General features: G+C 43.6%; 1 protein-coding gene across 4 annotated transcripts in view; it reads left to right on the forward strand.

Moving 5' to 3' along the window:
* The window catches only part of pxk (PX domain containing serine/threonine kinase), a 70,546-nt gene that overhangs the window by 34,074 nt on the left and 19,479 nt on the right, over nucleotides 1–16,993 (forward strand). For all 4 annotated transcript variants that reach the window (XR_013885836.1, XM_080182923.1, XM_080182921.1 and 1 more), the window contains exons 13-16: nucleotides 10,485–10,533; nucleotides 13,298–13,375; nucleotides 15,829–15,915; nucleotides 16,446–16,521. Coding sequence is in view for 3 of the 4 variants with exons in the window: in XM_080182923.1 (XP_080039049.1) it covers nucleotides 10,485–10,533; nucleotides 13,298–13,375; nucleotides 15,829–15,915; nucleotides 16,446–16,521 (290 nt within the window). In the remaining variant the exon portion in view is untranslated. The remainder of the gene's footprint in view (nucleotides 1–10,484; nucleotides 10,534–13,297; nucleotides 13,376–15,828; nucleotides 15,916–16,445; nucleotides 16,522–16,993) is intronic.

A 16,993-nucleotide genomic window follows, 5' to 3' on the forward strand; every position in this document is an offset into this window, starting at 1 on the left:
GTTTAAGGTGCGAGGGGCAGATTTTAAAAGAGATGTACGAGGCAGATTTTTTTACACAGAGTGGTGGGTGCCTGGAAGTCGTTGCCAGGGGAGGTTGTGGAAGCAGATGCGGTCATGACTTTTAAGGGGCAACTTGCCAAGTAAATGAATGAGATGGGAATAGAGGGATATGGTCCCCGAAATGGTAGGGGGTTTTAGTTCAGTAAAGTAGCATGGTCGGTGCAGGCTTGGAGGGCCGAAGGGCCTGTTCCTGTGCTGTAATTTTCTTTGTTCTTTGGGTGTGAGAAGGAAAATGATAGCTTTGAAGAGATCAACCAAGGCTTGCCTTAAGGGATTAATATATGCTCAGCTTTGGTCACAAATGAGATGAGTAAAAATGAGCCAGACCAACCTCTTATTGCTGTGTCATGCAGTAGACTATATTGGCATTAACCATTGTAATGCTAATGTAAACATATTGGGAAGCTGCTAGAATTCCTTGAAAGAGTGCAATTTCTGAAAGAAGCAAGCAATTTGTATGTGTGTGTAACAGTCTGAATGTAGCAATGCACTTTCTAGTTCGATACTTTATTCAGCATTGTACTGGCCATACAAATGCTCCAATAGTGACTGTGGTTCAAGTCAAACCATTATCCACATGCTGAACTCTGCCCTGAGAGATTGATTGCTGGTGGCAAAGCAACCATTTGTACTTTCGTCAGTTAGTCTTGAATGGATTGTTAACCTTGACTTGAACTGTAACTGCTTCCCCAGCCAAATGAAGAAACACCACACAAAATCATGCAGCTCCCTGAAATTGTGAATTATTTATGTTCTTTGTACCCTCTCTTGAATGCCACCTTATCAAGCATATGACTGGGTTGGAGATGGGTGGATATAGGAGATTGTTTTAAATAAGGGTCATTAGCATTGGGGCGTCCCTGGTAATGTAAATGGATATGGTATGATAATAATGTTTTTTCTCTTTTCATTCACAGGTTTTAAGTCGGTCCACCTCGTGTCCAACGAGGGGCATACACGCGATGGGTCGTACTGGGGCTGCTCTTGGTTGTTCGAGATTGGCCTAGTGCTTCATGTCATTAGTGTGCCTAAACTGGACCAGATACTGGGCAAGACGACAGCTCAGCGACTATCGCTGATTGCTGTGCAGACACATGGATTTGGGCCGGTGTCTGTGGGAGTTTGCGCATTCTCCCCGTGCTTGCGTGGGTTTTATCCGGGTGCTCCGGTTTCCTCCCACACCCCAAAGATGTGCTGTTAGGCTGATTGGCGGGAATAAATTGTCCCTAAATCAGATTCCCTCAATCTGGATGGCCATAAAACATTAGACAGGGGTCGTAGGTGGAGTAGGGGGACTGGTGGTGTTGAGATGGCGGCGCGGGCTCGTTGGGCCGAAGGGCCTGTTTCCCGGGCTGATTTTGTTCTTTGTTCTATATAGGAAAAACATCCGATAGAAGGAAATATACCTTCACAATGCTCTGCCTAATAGAATATCAACCCCTTAATCTATTCAAGGATTTTATTGTAAATGAGAATATCTAAGGAATGATGAAATTGGAGGCTGCTGAAGAGTTGATGGCTAGGACTATTACACTTCGGGCCCGATTTTTACCATTTTGATTCTAATTGCCGCGTCTGGACGTAGTACAGATCCGACTTAGAAATCCGCTTTCAGGCTCCCCCATACACTGTCAGCCATCTCCAGTCTGATTCTCGCAGTGGCCGGGGCTTGGCACTGCTGGAATGGTTGGAGCTCTGAATTGCGCATGCGCAGTTAGAAAAAAAATTGAAAAAGCGCGCCCGAGTCAGATTGCTCCCAAGCCACAGAAAGCGGACAAAGCGGCCTGGGAGCAAAAAGTGGAAGCAAGGGTGTACTTCGGTTGGGGGGGAGGTGGGTAAGATATATCTCGGGGGAGGGGTGGGCCAGATGGATCCTGGGGTGGGGAGTCAGATGGATCGCTGGTGTGGGGGGTGCAGGCGGGTAAGCTGCCACTCTGCGGGCGATCGGTGGGAAGGAGGGGGCAAGGGGTAGTGATCAATCTGGGTAGTGGTGGGGGGGAAGGATAAGGGGGACACATACATATCACTGCCCCCTTCATCCACCCCCACTACCCAGACCGATCACCACCCCTGCCCTCCCACCCCCCACCCCCACCCCCACCGATCACCTGCAGAGTGGCAGTATACCCTTCCCATTCCCCCCCACCAGAGATTCATTTGATCTGCCTCCCTTCTCCTCTCCCCCAACCAGACAGCAATCTGACCTCAATCCCCTCCTCCTCCTCCCCCCGCAACCAGAGAATGATCTGACCCACTTCTACCCCCATCCCCACTAGTGATCTGAGTCAGAGAGCTGTTGGAAACAATGAAGGCCTCCTTCTGAGGCTGGAGCACCTGACTCAGACTTTTATTCAGCAGGTCTGTAATGGTGCAGTCCCGGATCGGCAAACATGGCAGTAAAGGGGGAAATACTGATTGAGTTGGGCGGGCAGTTTGTTATTTCAGTTTAAATGTATTCAAGTGCATTTAAATTGTCGTTGCGCCCGATTTGGCCATTCGCTGGTTTTGGTAAAGTTGCGATCTGCTCGGTCTCGGGTACAGATCGCAATAAAGGCCTCACACTCGATTTTTACCACGATTTCGCACCCGAAAACAGGCGCAAATTGTTGGTAAAATCGGGCCTTTTGTTTATGTAAGGTAATGTAGCACAGTGACAGACTAACCTGTTATATGACTACAAATACTGTGCAATGATTCCTGTACGCTACCATAATTTTATATACTGATATTTCCCTGCACAAATAAAGAAAAGGGTAAAGCCTTTGCCATTGCCTCCTGCACTACCACCATCCAGCAACAACACGGTGATAGCTAGATATAGATAGCAGAGATCATGAATTAGATGAAGTACAGGCTGATACTATGCATAAGGACAGAAAAGCAAGTAATATATGCCAGGCAGAGGTTCAACATTAAAACCTCCTTACAGGACCTATGAATTCAGACTCTGAGGGGGTGATCTTACCAAAAAACTTCTAACTGCCGAACGAGCATGAAAACAGGAGTGAATCACTTTTTTTGGGCAAGTTAAAAATCTAATCTTGCCTCACTTCAAAGAATAAATGAAGCAGGATCTGTTTCCCATCATCAGGGGGAAGGGAGTTGTGCTAAGCTTGCTAAAAGCCACAGCTTGCAGCAAAGAGTGCCATTGCACATGTGCAGTTCTCTTATTACTGTCTGTCCCAACTATAGTTAGTCTATGGCAAATCACCTACCCCCCCCGCCCCCCCCCCCCCACCCCACCACCACCACACCGTCGGCCAGTGGACCGTGATGGTAAGGTCGCCTCCTGAGACATCTCTTTAAAGTTATGTCAATAAGACATGAAAGAAATACATGTTGTGTACATAAGACTTTTTTTTTACTATCATTAAAATGGACTTTCTGTTGAACCCAGCAAGATGGCTGCAACAAGACAGATGACAACATGATTTGTCCTTTGTTCTGAAGCTACCAACAGGAGTTACAGGAACAAAAGAATTCTCCTCTCATCATCATGCAATCTTGCACTCAGTTGTAAGGAAATTATAATCACAAAACCACATGTCGGGCAATTCTCCCAAAAGTGCTAAATTGGCGACAAAACTGGTCTAAATCTTGATTTTTTTTTTTCAGTTTAACTTCAGACCTGAATCTCCACACTCAGCGCAACGCCGAAGTCACAATTGTGAATATCATTAAACACTCGGGGTGGGGCAGGTGACGCCTGAGTCTGATAGTTCTGGGCCCTTGCGCATGTGCAGTGCCCCCAATCTGTCAGTCTCCCCGTCTGCTGGCCAGTTCAATCACGGATCAATCTAGGATCACTGCTATGCTGCCGCCCCCACCCCCCCCAGCCCGATCATGGGCCATCCGAACATTCCTGGAACAGCCCCCATCCCCACCCCCACCCCCAGAGTGGCGATATCTCCCCCACCCCTGGCAGACCCCCAACCCTGTTGACCCACTTGCCCCGATCACTGGCCTCCCACCAGCCATGACCAATCACCATGCAGAGTGGCAACAGGACCCCTAGGCCTGGCTCCTTTGGGTGTCTGATGCCTGGTGGGCAGTGCCAAGATGCCCCCTGGGCATGGGCACTTTGCCCCTTGGGTGGTGCTAAGCTGGGGCACTATCCCTGCTGCCTGACCCCCTGGGGGCCCCCGATTGTCCCCCACTTCACTTCAGCTGGGTCTCCCATTAATTCCCTGCAAATGGGGAGCTACTCTAAACTCCACTGGAATGAAATACTCTTGGCGAGGTGAGAGATGCTATCGGGCCTGGAAAATTCCATGCAGGCCTGATAATCACATTTTAAAATACATTTTAAAAAGATTTAAATTACTTACATTTTTTCTTGCTGCTTTCCAGTGCGGTCCCAACTGCGCCTGTTCTCTGGCTTTGGGAGACGTACATGCATCGGGAACACATGAAAGAATCCCACAAAATGGTCAACACGCAACTCTCTCATCACGATGGGCCAAAAATGTGCTCATCGGGATGGGAGACTGATCCCCATTGTTTACGTAGCGGTGTTAACAGATCCATCTTGCACTTGGGACTTCCAGCTCCATTTCAAAAGGAGACAATTGTGGGGACATTGGATGTCATTTGCATCTTGATAAGCTTACCCTTCTAGCGAAGTCACAGGATCAATGGCATCCTGACACAAGATCCTCAACTCTTTTCAGTCCTGAAACCAAAGCCAGACTAGATAAATGCCCCTTTAAAATCATTGTGGGGAAAGAAGGTCACGTGACATGAGTGACAATTTTGAAATCTTATTTTCCTTTAAGAACTAGGAAACCCTTAGTTTGCTGAATTAAAACTAATCATGGTGTGGAGATGCTGGTGTTGGACTGGGATAAACACAGCAAGAAGTCTCACTACACCAGGTTAAAATCCAACGGGTTTATTTGGTAGCAAATGCCACTAATTTTCGGGCTCTGCCCTTCGTCAGGTGAGTGGGGAGTTCTGATCACAAACAGGGCATACAAAGACACATATTCAGTTTACAAAATACTAATTAGAATGCTAGTCTTCACAGCTAATCAAGTCTCAAATGTGCAGACAATGTGAGTGGAGAGAGCAATAAGAGATGTGTATTGTCTCCGGACAGGACAGTAAGTGAGATGTTGCAAGCCCAGGCTTGGGGTTACAGATGGGGGTTACAGATAGTGTGACATGAACCCAAGATCCCGGTTGAGGCCGTCCTCGTGTGCGGAACTTGGCTATCAGTCTCTGCTCAGCGACTCTGAGCTGTCGTGTGTCGTGAAGGCTGCCTTGGAGAACGCTTACCTGAAGATCAGAGGCTGAATGCCTGTAACCGCTGAAGTGTTCGCCAATAGGAAGAGAACAGTCTTGCCTGGTGATTGCCAAGCGGTGTTCATTCATCCGTTGTCGTAGCATCTGCATGGTCTCCCCAATGTACCATGCCTCGGGACATCCTTTCCTGCAGCATATCAGGTAGACAACGTTGGTCGAGTTGCAAGGGTATGTACCGTGTACCTGGTGGATGGTGTTCTCACATGAGATGATGGCATCTGTGTTGATGATCCGGCATGTCTTGCAGAGTTGCCGTGGCAAGGTTGTGTGGTGTTGTGGTCACTGTTCTCCTGAAGGCTGGGTAATTTGCTGTGGACAATGATCTGTTTGAGGTTGTGCAGTTGTTTGACAGCGAGAAGTGGGGGTGATCTCCAAGAAGATCGCGCATATCGACACAGGCATCAAGTTTCTACAAGAAAGCAGACAAGATACCGAAAGGACGACAGATCACGAACCCACTCAGGTCAACCTATAACACAGACTACGTTGAGAGACTTTGCCGTTGCACCTCTCTCACATTCCTTAACCACCTCATACTGCAAATGCTGCATCCTGGAAACCAAGATAGAATTCATATTCTCAACCAGTGCTCAGGATGCAGACCAGCTGTGATACTCTGCCAAGCAGATGAGGCAAAGGAACTACACCTTCTACATGCACACCAGGAACAGGAAACTTGAGAAACTCGGCATCACCACAGCAGCAACCAAGCCTCCCCCGGCACCACAGCAGAAAACAGTACCACTGCAGGGAAGTCCATTGTCAACTTGTTGGACTACACGCTTCAACCAGATGAAGTCGAAATTCTCAGCCGAGGGCTCAATTTCTGCCCCACCACCAAAATGGACCCCTTCAGTCTCGCAGCGGACACGGAGGAATTCATCAGGTGAATGAGGCTGCGGGAGTTCTTCCACAAACTCCAATGAACCGGACCAGCCAACAGAGAGATCCGCAGTGCAGCAACCAAAGAGGAAGGAGTCCAATTGGACTCTTCCAGAAGTCCGCTGCCCTCGACTTGACGTGTATGCCCAAGCCACCAGGAGGTACGTCAACCGCACTCACAAGACAGCCCCGAACATCACCCAAGCACAACGCAATGCCATCTGCGCTCTTAAGACCAACTGCAACATTGTCATCAAACCAGCAGACAAAGGAGGGGCCATCGTCACACTGAACAGAACGGATTACTGCAAAGAAGTGTACCAACAACTGGGCAACGAGGAACACTACAGACAGTTACCTGCAGATCCAACCAAAGAACACACCTGTCAACTCAACACTCTGATCAAGACCTTTGATCTGGACCTTCAGAGCACTCTGTGCTCTCATCCCACGTACTCCCTGTGTTGGAAATCTCTACTGCTTCCCAAAGGTACACAAGGCAAACATACCCGGCCATCGTATTGGACAATGGGACCCTGTGCAAGAACCTCTTGGGCTATGTTGAGGGCATCCTGAAACCCGTTGTACAAAGAACCCCCAGCATTTGTCGCGACACTAAGGACTTCCTACAGAAATTCAGCACACGTGGAGCAGTTGATCAGGACCACTCCTTGTCACAATGGATGACTCAGCGCTCTACACCAGCATCCCCACGACGATGGCATGGCTGCAACTGCCTCAGTACTCAATGCCGACAACTGTCAGTTTCCAGATGCAACTTTAGAACTCATCCATTTTATCCTGAACTACAATGTTTTCACCTTCAACGACCAGTTCTTCATCCAGATACATGGAATAGCCATGGGGACCAAATTCGCACTTCAATGTGGCCAACATCTTCATGCACAGGCTCAAACAAGACCTCTTCATTGCACAGGACCTTCAACTGATGCTATACACTTGATACATCAATGACATTTTCTTTGGACTCATGGTGAACAATCACTGAAACAACTATATGATGACATCAACAAGTTCCATCCCACCATCAGATTCACCATGGACTCCTCTCCGGAGTCAGTTGCATTTTTGGACAAACACGTCTCCATTAAGGACGGTCACCTCAGCAGCTCACTGTACTGCAAGCACACAGATAACCTCACGATACTCCACTTCTCCAGCTTCCACCCTAAACATGTTTAAAGAAGCCATCCCTATGGACAAGCCCTCAGTATACACAGGTCTGCTCAGATGATGAACGTCGCAACAGACACCTCCAGACACTGAAATATGCCCTCATTAGAACAGGATATGGCACTTGACTCATCAATCGACAGTTCCAACGTGCCACTGTGAAAAACTGCACCGACCTCCTCCAAAGACAAATACAGGACATGGTGGATAGAGTACCCTTCATCGTCCAGTACTTCCCCAGAGCGGAGAAGCTACAACACCTTTTCCAGAGTCTTCAACATGTGATTGATGAAGACAAACATCTCGCCAAGGCCATCCCCACACCTCCACTTCTTGTCTTCAAACAACTGCACAACCTCAAACAGACCATTGTCCACAGCAAATTACCAGCCTTTAGGAGAACAGTGATCACAACATCAGACAACCCTGCCATGGCAACCTCTGCAAGACACGCCGGATCATCGACACAGGTGCCATCATCTCACATGAGAACACCATCCACCAGGGTCATGGCACATACTCTTGCAACTCGTCTACCTGATCCGCTGCAGAAAGGATGTCCCGAGACATGGTACATTGGGGATCCAGGCAACAATGGATGAATGAACATCACTTGACAATCACCAGGCAAAACTGTTCCCTACCTGTTGGCGAACACTTCAGCGGTCATGAGCATTCGGCCTCTGATCTTCGGGTAAGCGTTCTCCAAGGCGGCCTTCAGAACACCAGCAGCGCAGAGTCACTGAGCAGAGACTGATAGCCAAGTTCCACACACGAGGACGGCCTCAACTGGGATCTTGGGTTCATGTCACACTATCTGTAACCCCGTGACTTGCTGGGCTTGCAACATCTCACTTACTGTCCTGTCTGGAGACAATACACATATCTTTAACCTATGCTTAATGCTATCTCCACTCACGTTGTTTGCACCTTTGAGAACTGATTAGCTGTAAAGACTCGTATTCTAATCAGTATTCTGTAAACTGAATGTGTGTCTTTATATGCCCTGTTTGTGATCAGAACTCCCCACTCACCTGACGAAGGGGCAGAGCCTCAAAAGCTAGTGGCGTCTGCTACTAAATAAACCTGTTGGACTTTAACTTGGTGTTGTGAGACTTCTTACTGTGTCTACAACTAATCAAACAGACCTTTAGTAGGACTCCCAGCTAATCAAGCAACTGGACATCGAGTCTTATTTCACCATTTTGATTCCATGTGCTTGGCAGACTTGAAACTGGGAGTGCTTCAGATTCAATTTTTAGACCTGTTCTCAGGCACCCCCATACGCACTCTGCCTAAAAAGAAAAATCAGCGATTCCAAATTGCATTGCAAAAGCTTGTGGTTGGGGCTTAACGTGCCCAAAATCCTGCAGCCTTGATCGGAGCCTCGAACTGTGCATGCACAGAAAAAAAGGTAAAATGCTGCTCCTCTGCCACGTCCCTCCCGAGCCACCCAAAGACATTGCCCCACCCCCACAACGTTACTGACCCCTTCATCCCCCTACCCTCCTGGCACTCAGACTGATTGCTGGCCCCTTATTCCCCCCCCACCCCTAAACAATCTCAAGCGGAAAGCCATCAGACGCTTGCACCTACCTCCTCACTAACTGGAGCGCCCGAATGAGACTTCTATTGAGCATGTCTGTTTTGCGCCGATTCTGTATGGGTGAACACGGAGGTAAAGGGGGAAATGCTGGTCAAGTTGGGCATGCAGTCCATTAAGTCAATTTAAATGCATGCAAATGCATTTAAATGGCTGTTGCACCCATTTTGGACGCTGTCCTGATCGTGGCCACTTTCCAGCCTTGACGAAGGGGGAACTAGCGTGGAGGCAGGCGCCAGACTCACGCCAGACTTTACCAAGTTTTCACGCCTGAAAACAGATGCAACACAATGATAAAATTGGGCCCTCTGTTTAAACTTCTCAGAACCATCGCCTGCCAAGTGGCCTAAACACAGAAATCCTGTTGTGCTGCATTGCATTCATATCAAGGATTTTCATGTTGGTGCCTCCAATCAGAAACTCATCTGGACTAAAATCAGCCATGAAGGAAACCCTCTCTGGACTTTGACTTTTTGGACTGTGGAAATCACATGTATTAATATTAATTTATGTGACTTTTCTACTGTTGTGTAAGATTTCCTATTTTCTATCTCCCTTTTTGTGAGTGTGTCTGTGGGTGGGTGGGCAGGCTTCTGCATGTCTGTCTGCATGCAGTTTGTGAGCAGATACAGAAGTGCTGTGTGCCTCTATCCTGTCCATAGCATACCAAATGCCATCTGAGGAGGATTTCTATTTGCAAAAGCACACTACAAATTTAAGGTTTTGCCAGTGATTCTACTGCCATTGTTGAAACCACAGAAGAAAGATTGTTGGCTGAAGTCTAACATATGACATATGGGAGCATCTGCCATGAATGCTGAAACTGTTGCTTTGGAGGTTACAGCATCAATCTCCAAATTATCTTTTTATATAACTTCAGCATATTTGGGGAGAGCTTTGAACAAGGATTTCCTGACTTATCAATGCCCACTTTAATTTTCTCAGTGTGCAATTGGAAGGGATGCTTCCCAACTAAATTATGCATGTGCTTGCCATGGTTAAGGCTCTCCCCATCAGTATCGCCTGCACGGCAGCAATCTTTGGACAGTTGAAGCAAAGGCACAGCAGCTGGCAATGTTGCTGCATCATATTGAATGCTCTCCGTGCCCACAAGCATCAAAGCCTTGTAAGTTTACAGTAAACTCTGCAGCCAACCAGTGTGTGTAACTGCCCCTCCTATTAGGAAAATCATAAAGGAGTACTAGGTGTTTAGGGTTAGACATGAATTGGAAATAAGTAACATTATGCTTACTCATTTACATTTTAAAGAAAACCATTGCAATATTTTTACTTTAAATACTTGCATACACTGGGTTTGTTTGGTTTTTTGAGCCAAAGAATAGCAGCAGTTACTTAATGCAGAAATGATGCAAATCCTCATAATGATGCTAATTACTATTTGTTAGTTGTTTAATAACTGATGTTATTCCCAATCTTTTAGGTTATTTGTTGATGTTTTGCTGCTTAATACTGAGAAGCCCCAATTTAAGGTAAGGCTATTATGCACTTTACTGAAGAGATGTCTGTTTGTGAATGTAGGACAAAAATCAATACAAGGTCAGAAGAAACTTTTTTGTCAATGTTGTTAAATGCTATAATGTGACAGCATTTGCTGAGTCAACATTTTTAGATAGAATTGAATCAAATTTAAATGCCCCTTCTTAAAACTATGATAGGTCGTTTTCTAATCAGCTTTGACAAGTTACATTAAGTCTGCAGAACATAAATAGACCTTTTGGCCCATCTGTTCTATCCCAGTTCTCAAGCTTCACACAGGCTTCTCTGGTCCTTCTTCAAATCCTGTAATCATAACTTGTCCCTCATGCTTAACTCCTTTCCATTAAATGTATCTATACTATTTGCCTCAGCTATTCCTTGTGGTAGTTTGTTCCACTTTCTGTATTCTATACATTCTAGGTTCTTTACAGGTTTTAAATGACCTGCTAGGACATGGGGAAGGCATGCTAGCTATGTTTTTATTTAATATAATTGCAACAATTCCAATGACAAATTTAGTGTTAAGGCATTAGAAATCTTTATCACTTCCTTTATCACACCCAAGCCATTATGAAAATAACAAGTGAACTGTGTGAAGTTAAAAAATCAATGGTGCCTCCCAACACTTGCATTTTAGTTCAAAAATGTAATGGTGTGGTCGGTGGAAATCTGTGGAGAAAAACAGAGTTAATGTTTTAGATTGAGATGAACTTTCATCAAACAGAAGTACAGAGAAGTAAGGGTTTTTTTACCCGGTGGAAGGATTTTTAATTAGATGGAAGGAATGAGGTGGCAGGAAGAATCAAATGGAAGGTCTGTGATAAGATGGAGGGCAGGGGAGATGATGTAACGTGAGATTTCAAGGTGAAAAAGCCAAGAGTGTGGTAATGAAGAAATAAAGAATGCAGTGAAACGAGTGCAGAGCGGTCACCCAATCATATCTGACTACATCATATCGCCGTTAAGTCTGCAACTTGACTCTGAGCTCTCGTTGCTTGTAGTTTTAATTCTCCACCTAGCTTCTACTCTGACTTTTTTGTCTGTGGCCTGCTTTGGTACTCCAATGAATCCAACACAAGCTTGAGGAACACCATCTTTATTGACTCGGCATTCAATAACCTTTGAACTCAATACATTCAACAACCCTAGATAGTACAGCTTGGCCTCCATCTTGTTTTATATGTTTCTATTTCTCTGTTTTGCTGGGATTGGTCTTATCTTGTTTCTTTTATCCCTTCCCCCTGTATTCAATGGTTATATAGCATTCTTGCCTCATTTGGACACAATCTTTGTTTCTTCACTTTATCTGTTACTACTCTCTTTAGCTATTTTATCATGAAATCTTTTGTTAATCTTTCTTGCCTTCCAGCCTATCACAGACTTTCTCTTTTGTTTTCCCATTCTCACTCCCCTTCCACTGCCTTAAAAACTCTTATATTAGAACTGGAGAAAAATAGAAATGCAAGGTTAGCTCGAGGTGAAATGTTAACACTTGTTCTGTCCACAGGTGCTGTCTGACCTGCTGAGTATTTCTGGCATTTTTGTTTTAATTTCTTCCATTTTGCTCCCTTCTTTTCTCCATAGAAATAAAGACAGGTTACAATTTATTTAGGAGGTAAATGCATGTGTGGTGAATTCTCTGCCACTCTTATTGTGGTGTTACCTACTACTGAAACAATTTCCCAAGTGGAAAGTACAAATGTCAGCTGTATAAGTGCTTGAAGATGAGCCTGTAAGTTTCAGGCATCATTACTTTTAATAATTGTTAGCTATTGTTTTGTTTGAATCATTTCGGTGCTGTTAAATTTGTTGCTTTAAATTCTCTTATGGATCAAAGCCATAACATAACTGAGATTTAATGTTTCTGGTACATTCTAGTAAAATAATTTAAAGGCAATTTGAGCCCTCACTATATTCTAGGAACACAATTTCTTGGCTATTGCTCACATTTTGCAAAAACTATGTTCAGTGGATCTCCTTTAATCATGAGGAAAAATACTTTACAGTAAAATTGAAGCACTATTTTTGAATGATGATCCATATAGTATATTGTATTCAATGATTACTTTTTCCAATAATATTTCCTTGCATGCAGTAAAACCTATCGAATAGTTATCTTTTGTTTTAAACATTGCACCATCTCAATTATCACAGGGGGTTCTATTCTTCTTGTTGGTCGCAGGATTCTGTATAAATCTTATGAAGCTGCCACTAAGCATTCAATTTGCATTATAATGAATCATCATCAAATCCAAGATGGTCCTCCTATGCTCCACATAACACACTGAAAGTTCATTTCCATCTGCTTTTACTTTACATGTGGTGGTGAGAATCTGGAACTCGGTCCCAAAAGGCTTTAAATGCAGAATCAATTGAAATTTTCATAAGGCAGATACATTTTTGTAAGATGAGGGTATCAGGAGATATGGAACAAAGGTTGGAAGGAGTTGAAGTACAGAATAACCATTTCTTATTTAAAGCCCATGGGAATTAATGGTATATTTCTGTTCCTATGTTTTTAACTTTGAAAATGCATGTCAGTCAAATGTAAGTAGAAATGTGGATGCAAAAAAAAATCAGTTTCAGTTGTTGATGATTTATAAAAATGGCACAAAGTGGAACTTAATTTTCATTTTTAGGTAAATTGGTATTTCTTTCCAAGGAAAGCAGTTTAAATAAATGCCATTTATATATGTAAGGACTGAAAAAGGAAACCGACGATGTGTTTAGTTTATGAAATATTATTTTTTGTAACAGATGCCTACTAAGCTGAAGGAGGCTTTAAAAACAGCAAAAGAGTGCATGGAGAAAAGGCTAAATGAAGAACAGAAAGCTGTGAGTTAAATGATAACTTTGAAGAAAGTAACACAGACAATGTTACAAGTCAATAATATGTTGGGGGGTGGGGCGATTCTCCCACCCTGCTTTGCTAAATTTTTTGCGCAAATTTTTAGTGCAGCTGGTAGAGAGATTCTTGTGTCAGCTGATTCGCGGGGTTCGCACATGCGTCTGTGCCCTGCTGGCAGCAGCTCTGCACCAGAAATCGGTGGGGAGGCGCAAAGACAATTTAAACAGTCATTTTAATGTAATTTAAAGTGATTAGTGAACTTGGGACTGAAATCTTTGGGACTCCAGCAGAAATTACAATAGCTACCCACTAACGAGGAACTAAGCGGTCTGACCCTGCTGGAGTGAACAGGTAACGATCAGGCCCCCTTCCCCCCCCCAAGAGGGTCGGGTGCCCCTGGGCATTGGCATCTTTGCAGTGCCAGCCTGATCCCTGGCACTGCCCAAGGAGCAAAGTGCCAATGCTCAGGGGGCACATTGACACTGTCCATCAGGCAGGGAGTGAGGCTTATGGTCAGAGGGCCAGCAATCAGGCTGTGGGGGGGATTGCAGGGCTGGGCAGGAGTCAACCTGGCCAGCAGTAGAGCTACTGTGCATGCGCCGATTTCGGCACTGACAAATCAGCGCATGCGCAGTGGCCTTTTTAGTGCTTTGTTGCTGGCCTTGTCAGCAGGAATAGGCCTTGTTCCCTGAAATTTAATGATATCCACACTAGTGACCTCTGCAGTGTACAGAATGTGGGAGATTCCTCTCAACTCCCACTAAAAATATAGCGTGAATTACTCCAGTTTTCACATGAATTTGACGCTTAGAATTCTTTGGGGAGAATTTGGCCTAGAAATTATGCTATGATTGCAAGAGCAAATGTCATTTCAAACCTAAAGTGCGTATCTCCCTTGGAACCTATTATCAAAATTTAATCCCAATATATAGAAATATAATTTTGATTGCATCTGCACTCTTTTTTTGTTGTTTTCAGGTTTTGTTTTGGGGATTAGTGTTAAAGGGCATCAGGTTGATGGTAATGTGCTTGGTCTTTGCCTGAGTATCATCTGACTTGGTCAAATTTTATTGCATAGTTAAACTGCAAGTGACATCAAGTTTTTTTTCTGGATGATTTGGCTTCTGTGCCAAGAGTAACATCTACAAGACTATCTTTTCCAGAACTGTAGCTAATGTGATATTTGCATCACGCTGTTTATAACAACCTCATGTTTTACAATCCATATCTAAAGTGATAAAGTATCAAGACAAGCATTCCTTTATTTCAAACATCTCTGGTGTGGGATTGAAGTAAAAAATATTGCTGATTATATCAGGTACTTTGAAGTAGATTTTGGTTGTAAATTGCAGCTGCAGCATTCAGGATTTCTGTGGGTTAATTTTTAATGTTGATACGTTGATCGGTTTCTAATAGTTTTAATCTATTTAATAAAAGACTACTTTCAGCATGAGCATTTGAAAATTTCTGAAACTTGCTAATACGTTATGAAACAGTAGCACCCACACTCAAGATTGTTGATAAGTAGTGTATCTTTCAGATCTTCATTTTCCTGTAGAAATACTGCAGCAATGCTCAGAAACTCACTATTACTCGGAAATTTCTAATTTGATTTAATTTGATTTAAATGTCTGTTTTTGTACATGTAATTATTGCTGAGTAAATAGGGAATATTTATAAACCAGCTTGGCAAAACCAGATGTAAAGGTGCTAAAGCTGGCCTTTATGCCTTTGGACCAGGAAGGGGAACAATCAGCTAGGGCTCCTCATCCTAAATGTTATTGTTGGAAAGTTCATGTTGGTAAATTGTGATCAGGATTAGGCTTGCTTCATTATCATTGAAAAGCCTGCCACCTTTCTTTATCTAAACTCATTCAAAATGAATGGCTAGTCAGCACCCGCAGCACCGTGCACCAGCACGAGCCACTGTCTTCAGAAAAGGAGATGTAAAGGAAAGAATAAAGTGAAGAGGAAAATGCTAGATTCCCATTTTTCTGCATTGTAAATGGTTTTACAAATGCCTATGCATGAATTGAGGGATAACTAAACTGTCCAAATGCAGTAGGAAAGAAGTCAGTTATCAGTTGGCCGACTGACAAGCGAGACTTTTGCTGAGGAGTCTGATGTATACTGAGAGCTGAATTTTGCTAGCATATGTGCATGCAACCATCCAGCAGAAGAGCCAATGTATGGCTGTGCATCAGTATGTAATGTAGATGTCATTTCAGCTACCACCTGGTACGGCAGGCAAAAGTTGTTAAAATGTTTCCTACCATCTGATTTGATTAGAAGAAGTCTTGATAACAGAAAAACTCAAAGTCCTAATACCTTAGTTTTTCATCTGCCAGTAGGTCAGACACACTGGTATGATGATTGAAACACTATCGACATATTATTTGCAACCAAGAACTAAATTTTCCATTTGTCTTTATTCCAAAAGATTCACCGGCATAAAAGGCTGGCACGGGCACAGTCCCATCATGCCTCAGAGGAAGAGAAGAAGAGGAGGAAAATTTTAGCACGGAAGGTAAATTAATTTTTTAAAAATTTTGATTATTGTCCCAGTTACAGAATTTTAAATTAGTGTTTTGGTAAAAATATAATTTGAACTGAACACCTTGTAAAGAGAAATTATAGAATTTATACTGTTTACTAGAATGATAAATAAGGCAATAAAGTCGTTTAGTTATGGTTATATTTAATATTTTGATATAAATATTTTATAATTTTAGTCCTAAAAGTCTATAAAGCTGTGGCTTTGTTTCTTAAATAATGAAACTTTTTTGTTCTTTTATTGTAGCAAGCCAAGGTATCAAAAATTGGTTCAATAGAGGTCTAGTTACATCGTTTTACTTGTTCTTTAAAGGCTTTTTGAATTAATTTGCAGCTATCTGTACTTTATATTTTCATCTGCTTTACTGCATGTTCATTTTTAATGAGCATTGCACGATACATTGAAGTTTGCTGTTTCTCTGGTTGCATGAATGAAGTATGGTATAGTTGTACTACACAAGTGTTTTGCATTCTTTTTAAATACATGCTTCTTCTCACAAGCAGAAGTCAAAACAGTCTGTAACTGAAAATGAAGTGGATGTCTCAGCTAAAAGCAGTAACTCAAACAATGTAAACTCTGGTAGGCATTTTTTAAAATTGAAATTACATCTGGTATTCAGTTCAAGTTCAGTAAATGAAGATCTGTCTTCAGGAGTTACTTTCAACAGTTAAAACACTGGAGAATTCTTTGATTAACCTCTTAATTTTCAAATGGAGCTACAGACCATCTTGGCATTAATTAAATCAGAATCACTACAGTGTGGAAGGATGCCATTTGCCCCATCGAGCCTGCACCAACCACAACCCCACCCAAGCCCTATCTCTGTAACCCCACATATTTATCCTGCTAACCCCCTGACACTAAGGGGCAATTTAGCATGCCCAATCCACCTAACTTGCACATCTTTGGACTGTGGGAGGAAACCGGAACACCCGGAGGAAACCTACACAGACACGGGGAGAACGTGCAAACTCCACAGTGACTCGAGGCCGGAATTGGATTTGGGTTTCTGGTGCTGTGAGGCAGCAGTGCTAACCACCGTGCCTGCAAA

Source organism: Carcharhinus amblyrhynchos, chromosome 3 (genome assembly GCF_965287045.1).
Source record: "Carcharhinus amblyrhynchos chromosome 3, sCarAmb.v2.hapA, whole genome shotgun sequence".
NCBI lineage: Eukaryota > Metazoa > Chordata > Chondrichthyes > Carcharhiniformes > Carcharhinidae > Carcharhinus > Carcharhinus amblyrhynchos.